The following is an 18,301-nucleotide window of genomic DNA, read 5'->3' as shown; positions in this document are numbered from 1 at the left end:
AACAGGCTATGCAGTGCAGGAGTTTATTCTGATGTTTTGATATTTAATACATTTTTCTCAAGTATTCAAAATTTTGTGAAACAGAGTCCCCTTATAGTCCCTTCACCTTGTGCAACAATGCTGACACCTGGCTCCCCACCATGTGAAACCCCACCAGTCTCGTTACACTCAGTGGCTAAAAATACAATTAACATCACATTAAAGACATGAATTAATCAGATCGCTTTATTGGCTGAAAGCAAACCATCTTCAAAAGTATGACTGACATTTTTACCACGCTGCTATGTAGTAGTCATGCTTTCACATTCATTACCATGGTAATGTAGAAATATGCTGTGGTGCTAGGTAATCTTAATACAAGCAGTTCTCCAATTGACAAAGTAATGTTAATTAGCATACTGAATGAATCAAACATTGTAAAAGAAAAGATATATACAAAAAAAATATGCAAATGAAAAAAAAAATTATAAAAAAAACAAATTGCATAATGCAAGGGCAGTACACGCAGCAGCTGAGTCCTAAAGACTCTTTAACTCCTTAGTTCCTAAGCGATGGATCCATTTTCTTTTATATTGCGTAAATGACATGGACCTGTGACGTCCTCTAAAATGTATGGAGATATAATCATTTATATGATACTTAAGAATAGATGTTATGGCCAGCAGTGAAAAAAAAATGGTGTGCAACTGATTGGCTGCTAAATCCATTGGTCAGAGCAGCACGTATGGCTGACCGCTGTAAATCAGTACGTTCCTTGAATTGACTTTCCGTTCTGCTTGCATAACGAAGTCCGCAAGGACGTACACAACAAATGAGGTAAACGATTATCTCTCTGATTTTTACTCCTGGTGTAACTGGACATTATGGTAATATTTTGAAGGTTAAGGTCAGCGTCCGAATCTTTAATTCAATAAGAAACCCGATGATAAAATGTAGCAATATATTATATAACATATCATGGGCCATATTGGTGTCACTACAGATTATTTATACTGTAATCAACTGGGAATAAGGTAGTCCCATTCTGAGGGATTTGGATGACCATTATTCTGGTAGAGCAGCGTGTTTCTATGTGAGGTCTCAGTATAGACTGATGTGTAAATAGATGTACATTTAGTAACAACAACATCTAGAAGTTAATTTGACATGGATCTATGTTAAACGTAAATTTATCCAGACTTCAGGTACGGTTATGATTCGCTATTATAGTTCTAAAACCTCCTTGAGTGCCTTTCTATATGAGGATAAAGGTCAACTGTGAACCTTGTGTAGATTAAAATATTAGAAAATATATATAAGGATCTGTAAAGCAAATATCTCCACCTTATACATGTAAGCATTTGCGTATGATGGAACCATGTTTGACCCCATTGCACATCCGGATACCTGCAAATAACAATTCCCATTAAAAAAAAAAAAACCCTTTTGGAAATCATTTTGTCAAACTCTCAAGAGGACACATGGATGTGGTTTAATATTAAACAAGGGCAAAGGGGAAACATCATTGCAAGGCCTCTCATTTTATAAGATGAAAATAAAACAGAAGAGGTTTCCACAATATTATACAGATAAAAATTCTCCATATTCTACCCATATTTTGGCATGTTGGCGTGGTTAACTTGTTTAGAAAGATGCCAATGCCATGTATCTCTTTTGTAGGGAGTTGGTTGCCTGTCACTTCACACACTGTTCTCAGTATTTAAGGTTAATGATACCCCTTTCAGGCATGAGACCTGGGAAATACATGGGTAATCAGTCTGAGACCCCCATTAACACACTAAAAACCCGAGAAATTTCCGGATCGGATGCATTCACACTGAACCCGGGTCTGCCCTGGATTTAAAGGAGACGCTTTTTTTTTTTTTTCCACAGTAACGACCTAATATAAAAATTGCATTTTTGGAGTAAAGACTACAAAGTTTTTGTTTCCAGTTTTTTTTTTTTTTTTTAATTGAAAACCAATAAATTTTTTACATTACAATAGAAGATAATTATGAGTATAGTCTTTAGAAAAATTCAGCCTATACTAAGGTGCTGGTCCGTTGCTGCTGCCACTATCTCTGGTTGCTCGTCAGTCACATGATCCAGGTGCCTGCAGTTGTCATCTGCAGGTGCACAGAACAGCCACTGACAAAGTTTTCTTAAAACCCAGGTTGGATGCTTTCACACTAGAGACGACCCGGGTCCCACCCAGGGAAAACCCTGGTACAGCGAAGGTTCATGGACACTGGACTTCGACCTGGGTCGTTTCTTTTCAAACATAGCAAATACCCGGGTTGATGCGCGTTCACTGCCAAAGCCCCAGGTTTTTGCTGTATGTCGAAAGGGGTATAGTTGTCAATTATAAATTAAAATGAAAATATGATAATATTGCTTATTATATTCTTTGTCAGTGGTATGAGGCTGGAACTGTTGAGGCAGCTGTGTAGAGAGATGAGTTATGATTGGAGGTTGCCCAGTCGTTTTTGGATGTGGCTGTTTATGTGCATTCTTTTGTGTGTTTTGTTTTGTCGTCGTTACCTGCAGTTGAAAGTAATGAAGGAATACATTTAAATTTTAACATGCCTATATCACGAATTCTGTTTTCTAGAATAACAACAATCTGGATGCTTGCTGTGCAGTCCTATCACAAGAAAGTACAAAATACCTGTATGGTGAAGGGGACTTGTCTCTTTCGGAGGAATCTGCCATTGGTTTAAGAAATCACATGACGTCCCTTAATTTGGATTTGCAGTCGCAATACCATGATGGCAGGGACGGAAGCAGAATGAATGGAAGCAGTAGGACTTTAACTCACAGCATAAGTGATGGGCATCTTCAGGGAGGGCAGTCCAATGAACTATATCAACAAGAGCCGCAGACTGCACCCGCTAATGTGCCTTCCAATTTTAATGTCTTTGGAATGGCGAATGCTATTCATGCTTCAAACCCCAGCCATCAGTTTGGACTTCATTTAGGCAGCAAAAGCTCTTCAGGCTTACAAACACCCAGGTTCAATCCTATCATGGTTACCTTGGGTCCAAATCTCCAATCTAACCGCAATACCCCTACTTCTTTGCACATACATGGTGGACCACCGCCTGTACTTAACAGTCCGCATGGAAATTCTATCTATATTAGACCTTATATTACTTCTCAAAGTGGCACACCACGGCAAACACCACATCAGCCTGGATGGATGTCTCAGATTCCCACACAAGTTTATCAGCCGTCACAGCCCAATCCCTGGGCAACTCTGCCTTCTTCATATACTCCGTCACATACCTCATCCCAATCTAACCAGCAGGGTCACCAGACCTCTCACGTGTACATGCCCATTAGTTCACCTACTACGCCTCAAGCGCCAGTGCTTCATTCATCAGGTGGTAACACCCAACCCTCCACCCAGTACAACATTCAAAATATCTCAACTGGTCCCAGGAAAAACCAAATTGAAATTAAACTTGAGCCACCACAAAGAAGTAATTCAACAATGTTGCGTTCCACAAATTCCCGAAGTTCCACTAACCCATCTTCTTTAAACAGTCATACAAGGAACCAGCCCACTGTTTACTTTGCAAGTCCACCAAACACAGATGAGATGATTGGCCGCAGCCAACCTAAGGTCTACATTTCAGCTCCTGGTGGTGATGACCAGGTTCTTAGGAATCAGCCTACTCTCTTCATTTCAGCCAATCCTGGTGCTGCAGCCACAGCCAGGAATGTCTCTGGGCAAGTAAGCATGGGTCCTGCTTTTATTCACCATCATCCACCTAAAAGCCGAGCACTTGGAAACAACGCAACTTCTCCTCGTGTTGTTGTGACTCAGCCAAACACAAAGTATACATTTAAAATAACAGTGTCCCCAAATAAACCTCCTGCAGTTTCCCCTGGGGTTGTATCCCCAACCTTTGAGCCTACAAATCTCCTACCATTTGCAGAGTCGGAAGGTATTGGTTTAACGGACCCTGTTTTAGCACACGATCGAGTTAATGACTCAAGGAAAACGAGCATTGGATCAGATGATGCAGCATATACACAAGGTAAAATTCTTTACTTTCTCTTTTATTTGTACAAGAAGAATGTGTTTAATTGAAAAAAAAAAAAAAAAAATCTGCAGAATGACTACATTCACAGCGTGATCTTCACAGACCAGTTCGCCTAAAGCAACTCCTGTATGAGATTGCCTTTTGAATATCTTGTTTTGTGTTTCAGGCTGTCCAGATAGAAGCCACATTTATCCCACTTTAGTATTAGCACTTTGCATAACAGAGATGCAGGTCTTTGTTAGTCTCAATTATCTTGAATGGTTTTTATTTTTTACTGGTTGTTAAACCCTAGATTGCACAGAATGTGCACCTCTGAAGCTAGGCACTTCTATTTCACAAAGGACCTGCTTCAGAGATGTACGCTATTTCTATGTCTACACAGTTGAGCAATTATCGACAATCTGTGCATTTGTCTAAGTCGCACGGTGCATGCGTCAAGGTACGTTACCATAGTCGCTCACAGCGACTATTTACTTGCAGTGTGATTGGCAGTCAGGGAGTGTTTGGGGGAGGTAACAGGTAGTAGCGGCAAAGAACACAGGTGTGTCAACATTTTTTTTGGGGTGTGTTGTAGCCTGCGTCTGCGATCCCATATGCAGTGAAAGTGGCTCCGGCGTCTTAGTCCATGTGGCTATTCTGCGCGATCATAGGGCTACTCAGAAGTCCGATTATTGAAGGAACAGCAACTGATGTTGCGTCTTTTTATGCAGATGCTTGGATTTGCAAAGTCGCAGGTGGCCTTCACATACATTCTTCAGCATCTGCAGCATTTCGCACAGTAGCTGCGTACATGAATGCAGATGTGGGGCATTAGTGTACAACTCTGACTCAGGCCCATAGTGTATACATTACAGCTAAGAGAACATAAGGCTAGGTCTACTGCACAGGTTCTCAAACTCAGTCCTCAGGACCCCAAACAGGTCTTGTTTACCAGGTCTCCTCACAGAATCACAAGTGAAATAATTAGCTCCACCTGTGGATGTTTTAAAATGTGTCAGTGAGTAATGACTGCACCTGTGCACCTGCTGGGTGACCTGGAAAACGGGACCTGTGTGGGGTCCTGAGGACTGAGTTTGAGAACCACTGGGTCTACTGTGATGCTTAAATTGCAATGGTAATGCATAAGACTAATAGGGAGGAATTCAATTGTTTTCGCCCGAGGCTGATGGTGGCGGGCGCCCAACAGAGCAATTCAATTGTTGCTCCGTCCTGTCACATTCAGCTGGGAGAGTACTCCTTTCTGCCTACAGCCCCCTGGGCAGGCGAGCAGGGATGTGCGATAATTAAGCAAAGCAGGACTTAAGACTGGTTTATCCGATTTACACAGCTAAATCCTGTCTATTTGGGCGCGATATACATGGGCACCTAAAAACCATTTAATATTGTACACCGATCTCCCGTCACTTTAGACAGGAGGTACAGTGCCATAAAACAATTTAATCCACTTGTAAGACCAAAGCACATTTTTAGTCCCATATTTGATTAAGGAAACTTGTGTTATGCTCCCTTTTAAGATATATAGTAGTACCTAAAATTCAAGTGGCTGCTTTTAAACTTCTGACACCTAGGGGTAAAGTGCTGCCTTTAGCAACTAATCAGATTATAGCTTTCACTCATCTAGACTGTACTATAGGCAACACCTCAATGTTTTATTTTTAGAGGTTTCATTAAATACTGCAGGTGTAAACTTGGAGGGCAACACTTCACCAATCATTTAATATACACATACATACACTTGTATCCTCATATTCAGGGTACTTGTACACTGTACTTTTGTCATTAGCGATGCCAATTAGTTGCTTATTTTGTCAAAAAGCACATAGCTGGCCACTAGGCTTGGCCAAGTCACTAAGTCTGTGGTGCGGCAAACAGGACTATTTGATATTGAGGATAGGTGTGTGTGTGTGTGTGTGTGTGTGTGTATCTGTCCATTAGTCAGCACTGACCACATACACCTTTCATTTGCAGCAAGCATCTAAAAAGAAACAGTCTCAATTGCAATTTGTCCAAAAGTTAGAAAGGGGGTCTTCATGTTGGACAAAATACATATTTATTTACCACATATAGTAGTTTACAAAAATGATAACCAGAAAAAAAACGCACATGAAAAAAGCCCACAGGTCGACAACTGTTCTTGATACTATTAAGTTGACGAAAACCATGTCAACAGTGTATGCCGACTATAGTAAGGCCGACAGCTGTTATGTCGGCCTTACCAATGTCAGCATTCAGAATGCCGAGCAAGCCGCTAACCCGCAGCGGTGACCGTGACCAGTTATAAATCTATTAAATCATTGCTATACAAAAGTGGCCTGTGTATGAAGAGTGCTTTAATGCTCCTGAGTGTAAATGTTTGTAAGGGAAATACAGGAAATAAAAGTGAATTGTTTATCAACAAACTTTATTCAGAAGGAAAAACTATAATAGAAATAACAATTATTTAATATAAATATATATATATATATTTTTTTTAACCCATAATAAGAGAGGAGCCCTGCAATAGCAGAGAAAAATAAACTACACCAAACTGGTAATTATCCATATTTAAATCTTCTAGCTGTTGAAAACAAACCCGGGAATGAATCGGGATCCCATGATTAAATGGGGGTCCGACATTAAATAATCTAATAATGATTATACAGACAGGGGACTTATAATAGGCTACTTTAAACATATTAAAAACAACAATTTAAACAAATAAGTCTGTGGCCTAGATTTATTCCTATTTAAAATTACACTACATTGAACACCGTATAACTGAATAAACTACACGTTAAATATTTCACTATAACACACACACAAACTACATATTCCAAATGTAACAGATATAGTATAAAAATTATGTATAACTTACTAATTTAACTCAATACTGTTTATCTGCTATAATACGGTTTCTGCAATAATATAGGGTATGCAGTCAGGAAGCAGACTGTCGAAAATGCCAACCGCCGGCTTCCAAACTGTGCAATCCTGACGGGACAAATTATAGGGTTCGAAACTCTGATGCCTATCATTATCCCTACGCCAGGAGCCCGACGCCCAGCATATCGAACGAAGATAAGCCGGGCAGCGGGCACGGACAGCCGCCGTGTTCAGGTTAGGGGCTCCCGGGGGGAAGGACTTGGGGTTAGGCACCCACCCCTGGGAAGGTTGGGGTTCTGCCAAGGGAAGGGGGGGGGGTTAGAGTTAAGCGCCGAAGGGGGGGGAGGTTAAGTTTAGGCATCCCACAGGAGGATTAGCTTTAGGCTGCGGAAACGGGGGGATTAGGGATAGGCACTAGGGGGGGAGGTTAAGTTTATGCAACCCTAAGGGAGGGGGGGGGGAGGAGGTTAGGTATAGTTAGTGTACTTATCTATCGGGATTATCAGTGGTGCCGGTCCTCTGGCGTCGGGAGTTGATTCGCTGGCCGTAGGTCCTTCATACCGATCCCTAATATAGTAAGCATACTTATCTTGCGTGAGCAATGTTTCTGTGTAAGCACTATTCCCGTGTGAGCATTTATGACACTGGAGTTTTTTCCATGTGCAATTTTCCTGTGGGTTTTTTCATAGACCCTATAAAAATAGTGTCATTGATCAACGTTGTTCAAGACTTCCCCAATGTCCAGCAGCAAGTGGGAATAAATTGCTCAACAAACAATACATTCTGAATGAGCCAATACAAAACACAGCTGTGTTCCTAAATTTTATTGGAAGGTGACCTTTATCAAACTGCATGAACATTCTATATGTGTGGCCTGGGAATGACCTGACACTTGGCCCAATTGTCAAACTGCCTCCTATGTGTGCAGATCGATTTTACATTGGTAAGGGTCCAAACTCCAGCATTTGTGCGCTACAACTCCCATCAGAGACTAGTGGAGTAATTTTAACCCATTTAAAAAATGTATTAATACACCAAAATTTACAACATTTCCATCAGGAAAGGCCATTCATCTGTGTTAAAAACCATTACTGCTTTTGGGGATAACAAGACTCTCTTGTAACCATGGAATCATTTTTAGCTAAAAAAAAGTCCATCAGGTAAAGTGGGTCTATATGACTGATGGAGCTAGGGTCCATACATGGCTTGCGGAGGGCATAATGTGAGCACCCCTTTTGTAAAATACAGCACTGGAATAGATAATTCGCCTTTGTTCTATAAGTTTAGGAGAAAACTTCTTTGCATATCGATGGTGAGAATGTGTAGGGAAGACTCAATTCAACACTATGGGCCTGATTCAAAAAGGATCGCAACTGCTAATACATGCACAATCAGCTGGTAGTTGTGTACTGCGCATGCACGAACCAGCCAATGCGATCGGGGCTGCGATTGCAGTGGCAACTTGGACCCATCGCAGAGTGATTGACAGGAAGTACCGTGCTGGGGGTGGTCGTAAATTATCCACTGCAATGCCATATGCAGCCTGAGTTCTCACTGCGTACCGCAAGGTTAGCAATTTCTGAATATGGTCAGAACTTGTGCAAGTGTGCGTGAGGCTGCGATGTTTCTTGTTGTTACTGATGGTTTTCCCAGTCTTGCTAAGTATTACGGATGTGTGTAAGGTAAAGTGGGCGTCCTTATGTTGTGCTGCGACGGCTTAGCGATCTGTGGATCAGCATACTATCGCAGTGAGACTGCGTGCATAATCGCTACTGCAATCGCAGTTGCGATCCTTGCTGAATCCGGCCCTATGTCCAGCTGCACACATTACATGTATTACGTTAGCCAACTTTCTTCTTCGGGGTCCATGGGGTCCACAGCCCGTTGGGGTATGAATCCCGGTCACCAAACAGTTAACGCAAACGAGTTCTGTGCTCCCAGGATGCATCTGGGTTCCTCCTCATATACCCCACCCCCTGCCTCAGGTATCCAGTTCTTCCTGTTTGGTGTGTTCACCACATAGACAGTGGGCAGTCCTGCAGACGTGTAACAAAAAAAAAAAAAGTTTTACTCTCTATCTCAGCGGGTGGTCTGAGCTGTCCTGGAAGCAGCCTCGCGCCTGATTGGAGGCGCACCAGCCACGCGCTGCAACTACCTCCTCCGGCGCCGCACCGCTAGCCATGGCAGGGGATTCGGCAGGGGCTCTCAGGCCCTGGACCGCAGCCAGATCAAGGGGATGGCAGGTAAGCAGATGGTTGCGGCGGCCGCTGACCCCCGGGACCACGTGGCGGTTCGGCCTCCGTCGGTGAGACTGGCCGGAGGCGCGCTGCAGTCAGGAGGCATATGGCTTGTCTCCTAGCCTAGACCGCCGTGATATGATGTTCCTGACCAGCCGGGGCTTGTGGCGGCGGCCAGGTCAGTTTACCGGGCTGGTCCAAGCAGCATAGGGGAGGTACGCTTCCCCGGCGGCCCCTCCCCCAATCCACATGCTAGTTCAGTCCTCTGGTGCAGTGATTGTGGATTGCTCCTCCCAACCTCCATATAGGGCAGCCAGAGTGTATGTCAGTTGCTCTCTGAATGCTGCTCCTACAGGACGCTGGGCAGTCTCCCTGTATACCTTGCCTACTGCTGGTTTAGGTGTTTACAGGGCTCTATCCTACCTAAGCTTAGGCTGATTGTGGTAGTGAGAGCTTATATGCATATGGCTCGCGGAGTATTTATGCATGACATGTGATTGTTTATGGATACTATTTCTTCTGTAAAAAAAACTGTAATTCCTGTATACTGTCACTGTCTCTCCCCTTCCCTTGCTACAGGTGTGTGGGTTGAGCGTAGAAAGCAGCACATAGAAACTCAGAACCAGTGGCGCAGTGATATGTCTAAGGAGTCTGAGGGTCAGATGGCGGGAGCCCCGTTGCTGATATCCTGTATAGCCTGCAAGGCAGGATTGTCTCCACAGGACTTTCTACAAAATGGGCTTTGTGGGAACTGTTTCAGACAGCCACCACACCAATTAAGTTTGCCTGTTTCAGGCCCTGAGCCCCCTTGGGCATCATTTTATCAGGTTATGGCTCAGGTGGCGGAACGGCTGGCTGCCCCGGTACCACCGGTTTGGGGTTTGCCTCAGCAGATGCATCCTATGCCCATGATGTGGCCGCCTTGGATGGACTCTGGTGCTGGTAAGGTTATGGCATCATCCTCAGGGGTTTTTCAGCCTCAGGCTGTCAAACCAGAGCAGCCTAAATCTAGGCGCCATGTATCGCCTCATATGGGTGAGTACTCCAGTGCCTCCTCCTCCGAGAAACAGGCACAGGACTTTTCACAGGAGTCTAGCTCCGAGGAGGGTGATGATCATTTCCTAGTAGCCGATGTCCCCTTTCTGATAAGGGCTGTAAAATCGGTGTTAAATATCGAGGAAGGGGATCTTCCGCCTAGGAAAGCCCCCCTGTTTAAGCGCCAGAAAGTGGTTAAGGCAGAATTCCCAAAGTCTGAACATTTATCAGAACTTATGGAGGAAGCCTGGGTCCGTCCGGATAAGATAAGCCATTCTTCTAAAAGAATGGTGCTTCTATATCCTTTTCCAGCAGAGGACTGTGCCAAGTGGGAGAATCCACTGTCAGTTGATGCACATGTGGCACAGCTGATTAAACGTACCACTCTGCTAATCCCAGCAGTTTCGCTGAAGGAAACCACGGATAGGAGACTGGAGACTTGTCTCAAATCAATTATTTCGCTGGCAGGAACGGCCACCCGCCCAGCTATGGCCACTGCCTGGGTAGCAAGAGCTATTGAGGAGTGGGCCAAAACTCTAACGGAGTCTTTACTAGATGCCTCTAAGGAGCAACTGGGTATGATCTCCTTTATTAGAGAAGGGGCTTCTTATTTGGGAGATGCCGCCTTGGATGCAGGGATACTTTCCTCTAAGATTTCAGCAGAGTCCGTGGTGGCACGTAGGATCCTCTGGTTGAAGGATTGGAAGGCAGATGCCGGGTCCAAAAAGGCCCTAGAATTCCTTCCATTCACAGGAGGTGTTCTCTTTGGTCCAGAATTGGACAAAATGTATCCTCCATGGCAGCCTCAAAGATGGCAGGTTTGCCACCAGCAACCTCGTCTAAATTGAGGAGGGTGTCCTTTCGGGGGTTTCGGCCGCAGGGCAAGGCCAAAGGTCAGCCCTGAGCGAGATTTCCACCAAAAAAGGTAGGACCCAGGAAGCCCTGGCAGAACAAACGTCCAGGATCTAGGGTCCAGGATAAACCAGTGGCCTGATGGGAAGGGCCTGCCCCTGGGGGATCCCAGGGTGGGGGGCCGACTACTTCGGTTCTCAGAGCCCTGGCACCTCACGACGGAGGATGCCTGGGTTCGAGGAGTTATTTCCCGAGGGTACGCCCTGACGTTTTGGAGGACTCCTCCGCAAAGGTTCTTTTGTGTAAACCCGCAGGTGGGTTTAGAAAGAGCTTTTGCCCTTCAGAAGGCTATTCTTGCCTTGCTAGCATCAGAAGTAGTGATTCCGGTGCCAGAGAATCAGTTCCGAGAGGGGTTTTACTCCAATCTGTTCTTGGTTCAGAATCCGAATGGGTCATACCGGCCTATTCTGAATCTGAGAGAGCTCAACAAATTTGTTCGAGCCCCCGGGTTCAGGATGGAAACATTGCGATCGATTGTGTTGGCAATGGAACAGGGAGACTATATGGTATCCCTAGATATACAGGATGCCTACCTTCACATCCCAATCACACAGGCTCATCAAAAATGTCTTCGTTTTGCGGTAGGGGAGGAACATTTTCAGTTCCAGGCCCTGCCGTTTGGCCTGTCCACAGCCCCTAGGGTATTCACCAAGGTGATGGCGGTGATGCTGGCATGCCTCAGACGCCAAGGCGTCAGGATTTTGCCTTACTTGGACGACCTACTGTAGCTGGGGCAGTCCCCACAGCAGGTACAGGATCATTTGAGGCTGATAGTATCATGTCTGTACAGTCACGGCTGGATCATAAACTGGAAAAGTCGTCACCCTGTCCGGTACAACTGATGTGTCATTTGGGAGCGAGATTGGACTCCGTGGTGCAGAAAATATATCTGCCGGAGGAGAAGATCCTTGCCCTACAATCACGAATATGCAGGTTGCTTCGCAACAGGCAGATATTCGTCATATTAATAGCTCCGGCATGGCCGAGACTGCACTGGTTCACAGATCTATGGTCTCTCTCCATAGACACTCCATGGCTTCTGCCATTGAGACCGGATCTGTTGCTACAGGGTCCCTGCTGGTACCCGGATCTTCATCGGCTATCGCTGACTGCATGGCTCTTGAGGCCTCCGTCTTGAGGAAGAAAGGGTTTTCCAAGTCTGTTATACGGACGATGGTGAAGGCACGGAAACCATCCTCGGCCCGTATATACTATAGGGTTTGGCATATTTTCTTTCAGTGGTGTGAACTGAAAGGGTATGATTCACAGAAATTCCTGATATCCAGAGTGCTTGATTTTCTTCAAAGTGGTCTGGAAAAAGGGCTCCGCCTGGCCTCTTTAAGGGTACAGGTGTCAGCTCTTTCAGTCTGGTTCCAACATAAAATTGCTCTGAGACCAGATATAAAGACCTCTTTTCAGGGGGTGTTGAGGATTCAGCCTCCCTTCGTTTCCCCGGTTGTTCCGTGGGACTTTGACTCTAGTTCTGAAGGTTTTACAGGCTCCTCCGTTCGAGCCTTTAAATTCAATAGACATCAAGTGGCTAACAGCAAAGACGGTATTCCTCCTTGTTATGGCATCTGCACGTAGAGTGTCTGATTTAGCTGCGCTTTCTTTCCGGGAGCCGTTCTTGGTATTTCATCAAGATAGAGCAGTGCTACGTACTAGGGAGGGTTACCTTCCGAAAGTGGTGTCTAAATTTCATATTAATGAAGAAATGGTAGTTCCAGCATTTCAGGGCACAAGTCTCTCACAAGGTGAGGCTTCCCCGGATGTGGCCCGTGCTTTGAGAATTTATATTAAACGCACGAGCAAATGGAGGAAGTCCGATTCACTTTTTGTGCTTTATGGTTGTCATAAGCGTGGCTGGCCAGCCAGTAAACAGACACTGGCCAGGTGGATTTGCATGGCAATTTCATTGGCTTATACACAGGTTGGTATGCGGGTGCCGGATTCAGTGACTGCATATTCTACTAGGGCGGTAGGTCCATCATGGGCGGCCCGCTGGAGTGCTTCTGCTGAACAATTATGCAAAGCAGCCACATGATCTTCCATCCATACCTTTGTCAAATTGTATTCCTTTGACATCTTTGCCTCTCAGGATGCCTCCTTCGGGCGTAGGATTCTCCTCTCTTCCGAGAGCCAGGAGCGCCCCGCCCGTAGGGTTAGTGCTTTGGGATATCCCCAACGTAATGGCTGTGGACCCCATGGACCCCGAAGAAGAAAGAGTTATGGTATGACATTCCTTTAACTCTTTTTCTTCGAGGTCCATGGGGTCCACAGGACACCCACCCAGACGCACCTGTAGTTCTGGGGGAGGTTTTACCATAACTCTTATCTCATTCAATGGTTTTTGTTTAAATTATTTTCAACATAGATTAATGCTGAAGACATCAAAATATGAAAGAACACACATGGAATTATGTTGTAAACAAAAAACTGTTAAATCAAAATGTTTTATATTTTAGATTCCTCAAAGTAGCCCCCTTTTGCTTGGATGCCAGCTTTGCACACTCTTAGCATTCTCTCAATCAGCTTCATGAGGTAGTCTCCTGGAATGGTTTTACAACAGTCTTGAAGGAGTTCCCAGAGGTGCTGAGCACTTGTTGGCTGTTTTTCCTTCACTCTGCGGTCCAACTCATCCTAAACCAGCTCAATTGGGTTTAGGTCGGGTGATTGTGGAGGACAGGTCATCTGACGCAGCACTCCATCCCTTTCCTCCTTGGTCAAGTAGCCCTTAGATAGCCTGGAGGTGTGTTTGGGGTCATTGTCTTGTTGATAAACAAATGATGGTCCCAATAAGCGCAAACCAGATGGGATGGCATGGCGCTGCAGAATGCTGTGGTAGCCATGCTGGTTAAGTGTGCCTTGAATTTTGAATAAATCGCCAACAGTGTCACCAGCAAAGCACCCCCACACCATCACACCTCCTCCTTCATGCTTCACATTGGCAACCACACATGCAGAAACCATCCGCTCAACTTCTCTGCGTCTCACAAAGACACGGCGGTTGGAACCAAAAATCTCAAATTTCGAGTCATCAAACCAAAGTACAGATTTCCACTGTCCATTCCTTGTGTTTCTGGCCCAAACTATTTTTTTATTGTTGTTCATCCTCAGTAGTGGCTTCTTCGCAGCAATACGACCATGAAGGCCTGATTTGTTTGCTACTTGAACTCTGTGGTCTCTAATCTGAGGTTTCTGAGGCTGGTAACTCTAATGAACTTATCCTCTGCAGCAGAGGTTACTCTTGGTCTTCCTTTCCTGGGGCGGTCCTCATGAGAGCCAGTTTCATCATAGCGTTTGATGGTTTTTGCAACTGCACTTGAGGATGTATTCAAAGTTCTTGAAATTTTCCATATCGACTGACCTTCATGTCTTAAAGTAATGATGGATTGTCGTTTCTCTTTACTGATTTGAGTGGCTGGTGTCATAATATGGATTACAACAGTAGTCAAATAGTGGTATCCACTGTATACTAACCCTACCTCTGCACAACACAACTGATGGTCTCAAACACATTAAAGGTGCATACACACGTAACGATTTTGTAACCAACGTTTTTCTGTCAGATTTTCCCTTGAAAAGTGAACGATTTTAAGTGTAATGATCGATTTTTACAACTATGAACTAAAAATGTTCCTTCCCTTAATGAAAATTGTTATGTTGGTCATTGCACGCTTGAACGATTTTCATTGATTGTTATAACTCAGGAACTGAACGATAATGACGTCGTTATAGCTAAATCGTTAAAAAAATCGTTACGTGTGTACGCACCTTTAGAAGGCAAGTAATTCCACAGATTGACTCTTGACAAGGCGCATCTGTTAATTCAAAAGCATTCCAGGAGACTACCTCATGAAGCTGATTGAGAGAATGCCAAGTGTGTGCAAAGCTGTCATCCAAGCAAAAGGGGGCTACTTTGAGGAATTTAAAATATAACACATTTTGATTTGTTTAACACTTTTTTTATTCACAACATAATTCCATATGTGTTCTTTCATAGTTTTGATGTCTTCAGTATTAATCTACTATGTTGAAAATAATTTAAATAAACAAAAACCATTGAATGAGAAGGTGTCCAAACTTTTGACTGGTACTGTGTGTGTGTGTGTGTGTGTGTGTGTGTGTGTGTGTGTGTGTGTGTATTAAACCATCATAGTAAATCTCACTCTTGTGGTAACTCAGTAGCGTGTGGGATTGTAGATACCTCAATATAGCAGAGCCTATATAAATGTGTAGAATCACATCAATGGCTCTCCCATATATTGTTTATGAGCTGTTATTTCTACATCAGGGTCCATAGGGTATCCACAGGATACCTTGGGTTATAGGTGATGACGTCAGGCACGGACACCACAGTGTTAAATTTTCAGCCTCCCAGGATGCACCAGGGTCCCTCTCCTATACCCCACCCCCAAGCCAAGGCAATTCAGTTTCGTGGGTGTCCGGCCAGAGGTCGGATCACATTCACAGAGGGGGCTGTAATAGCCCCAGAAGATTTCTTCAGAGTGCAGCTGTGGCTTCACAAGATGAGCCTTACAGCATGGACAGTCAGTACTGACGTCCATGCTGTCGCTCCTACACCCCGCCGGTACCGATCCGGGGATACTGTTAGGTAGCTGGGGTCACAGCTAGCGGTGACCCCGGCTACCTGGACTGTGGCCGGATGTATGGGGGACAAGGTAAGCGGAGGGGTCCCGCGGTGGGCACCCGCCGGTAACAGTCCTTATTGGTCCCCAGGCAGGGGGGCTATCTGGGAACCGGCTGCGCTGATCCTGCGCCTTCCACTAGACCACCAGGGACAGCGGACCGCAGCATGTGCGGTAAAGCGCGGCGTCCCAGGGGTTAATAGCAGGCCAGGGGAGAATGCCTTCCCTGTCTCACAGCCGGCGTCCCCCCCCCGCTGCACAGTGCCATTCCACAGCGGTCTGAGCGGGCTGTGTCAGCACTCCTCCCCCGGGCCCGCCTCCTCTCTGCTCCTCGGTGGCCATTTTCTCTCTGCATGTGCTGGGAATGGCAAACGCTGCTGGAAGCTGATACAGGTGCCATTGCGGTCCGGTGCTTGTAATGCAGGATGTTATCTTTGCATTGTATGTGACTTAAATGCTAGCGCTGTTTGCCTGTACTTTCATTTCTGACTGTCAGCCATTTTCCTATCCCTGTTCTTCTTCTGCTATAGCCCTTGCGGTGCGGTGTTGCAGGGTGTTTATTACCTCACAGTAAACGTGTTTTTTTTCTGTGTGGGACGTCACATATGCTCCGTTCACACTCCTCATGTCGGAAAGTGAACGAGGATGTCCTCTTCCAGCTATAATGTACTGATATAATGTGCAGTTAGCGGAGGGATATGTAGATGCTGAGGGTTTATGGAGGGCATGTTGTATTATATATCACGCCCCATTTCTGTCACTGTGCCTGCACAAAAAGGGTCCGCCCTCGGCTGGCTAAGATGCTTACAGCCCTTGTGGGCAACGCCCCCTGCGTTTCCCCATAGGGGTTATCGCAGCAAGTGGTTGTCTCATCACATGCAGGGGTCCCTGGGCAGTTGATGGTACCCCAGTGTATCCTGTTTTTCGCCCCCCCCAGGTCTCGCAGGAGCCTGTGTGGGTGAATTTATTGTCCAAATGGTATTGCACCTGATGGACGTTTTACAGGGGGAGTCACCATTTTGGCCTTCTAAACGGCCTTTCGGGTCTTAGACGGCTAAGGACAATTAGGACATGACGTCTGATGACGGTGACATTATTGGCTTTTTCAGACTCTAGCCCCTTAGTGCAGCGGAGGCGTAGTCTGGGTCTAAAGTTTATATACCTGGCCTTATACGGGCAGTCCGTGCGGCTTTGGTTATTACATATCCCCCAACCTAAATCCAAATATGCCTTCTTTAAGGATAAGGGTGTTGCCACTGTAATTCCTCTATCTGGTCAGGTGGATCATTTAGATGAGGCGTGGAAAATCCGTGTAAGCGGTTCCAGCCTCAAAAACGGTTGACCTTTTTGCATACCCCTTTGCGGATAATTACTTTTCCGAATGGGCGTTACCTTTACGGGTAGATTCTCATGTTACACGCCTAGTGAGGAGTGCTACGTTGCCCATGCCCTCCAGGTCCTCCTTGAAGGAGGTTACAGATTGCAAGGTGCAAATATATCTAAAATCCGATTATTCCCTTCCAGGCCGGTTATGGCCGAGTTCTGAGGGGCCAGAGACATGGAGCGCTGGGTCGGTAACTGGATCTCTGCACACTGACTCCAGCAGAGCAGGTGGATAGTGGCAAATTCTCAGAGCCACGTTCATCATGAGACAGTCTTACATATAGCCATACTCCTTTCCAGAATCTCCTTGGCAGCAGTAGTGGCTCTGCAGCAGTAGCGGCTCGCCGCTCCCTGTGGTTGCGCTCTTGGAAAGCGGATGCAGTTTCCATTTGGAATGCTTTGCCTTTTGCGGGACAGGTCCTGTTTGTCCCTCATCTGGACACAATTGTGGCCCCTCAGGCAGCAGCTACGTCTGCGTGTCTGCCATCGGCTACAGTCCCATCGGGGTCTGGGGCTTCGTCTTTTCGGCCCTGTGAGGCCAGGGTAAGTCTAAAATACAGCTTTCCAAGACAGTCAGTAGCCAGGAAATCTGCTCAGCCATAAGAACAGGCTTTTGGAGTACAAGACGTCCTACTCCCAAGTTGGACTATAAGCCTTCAGCCTCACGGGACGGGCCTCCTCTCGGGGGACCCCAGAGTTGGAGCCCGGCTTCTCCAGTTCGCCCAGTGCTGGTGTCTGACCACCACAGACACTGGGGTAAGAAGTATTTTCTTGAAGGTATGTCCTCTCCTCCCGGTAAAGGCCTCCCAGACGGTTTTTTGTTACAGGTCTTCTGTTAATTCAAGACAAGGCCCTGTAATTTTTGAGGGTGTTACACTCTCTGCTCCAGGCAGGAGTTATAGTACCTATTCCGTTGCCCCAAAGGGGAACGGGGTATTACTCCATCCTCTTTCTGGTACAGAAACCCAGTGGGTCTTACCAGGACATCCTCAACCTCAAATCCTTCAACAAATTCTTAAGGGTTCCTCGGTTCAGGAGGGGGACCCTGCATTCCATCATTCAAAGGAGCCTGGGAATTTTGTGGTGTTGTTGGATATATTCAGGGTGACTACCTGAATATCCCTATTTTCTTAGCACACCAGTGTTTTCCTCAGGTTTGCAGTGGTCGATAAGCATTTTCAGTTTCTGGCATTGC

General features: G+C 45.6%; 1 protein-coding gene across 1 annotated transcript in view; it reads left to right on the top strand.

Annotated features, from left to right (window-relative positions):
- TAB2 (TGF-beta activated kinase 1 (MAP3K7) binding protein 2) overlaps positions 1 to 18,301 on the top strand; it is a 106,659-nt gene that overhangs the window by 77,914 nt on the left and 10,444 nt on the right. The window contains exon 4 of the mRNA XM_088451754.1: positions 2,591 to 4,022. Coding sequence (XP_088307880.1) covers positions 2,591 to 4,022 — 1,432 coding nt within the window. The remainder of the gene's footprint in view (positions 1 to 2,590; positions 4,023 to 18,301) is intronic.

The sequence above is a fragment of the Taudactylus pleione genome, unplaced genomic scaffold (genome assembly GCF_031769625.1).
Source record: "Taudactylus pleione unplaced genomic scaffold, aTauple2 ptg000006l, whole genome shotgun sequence".
In the NCBI taxonomy this organism is placed as follows: domain Eukaryota; kingdom Metazoa; phylum Chordata; class Amphibia; order Anura; family Myobatrachidae; genus Taudactylus; species Taudactylus pleione.
The sequence above is the reverse complement of the archived record's forward strand: the minus strand, read 5'-3'. Positions and strand labels throughout refer to the sequence as shown.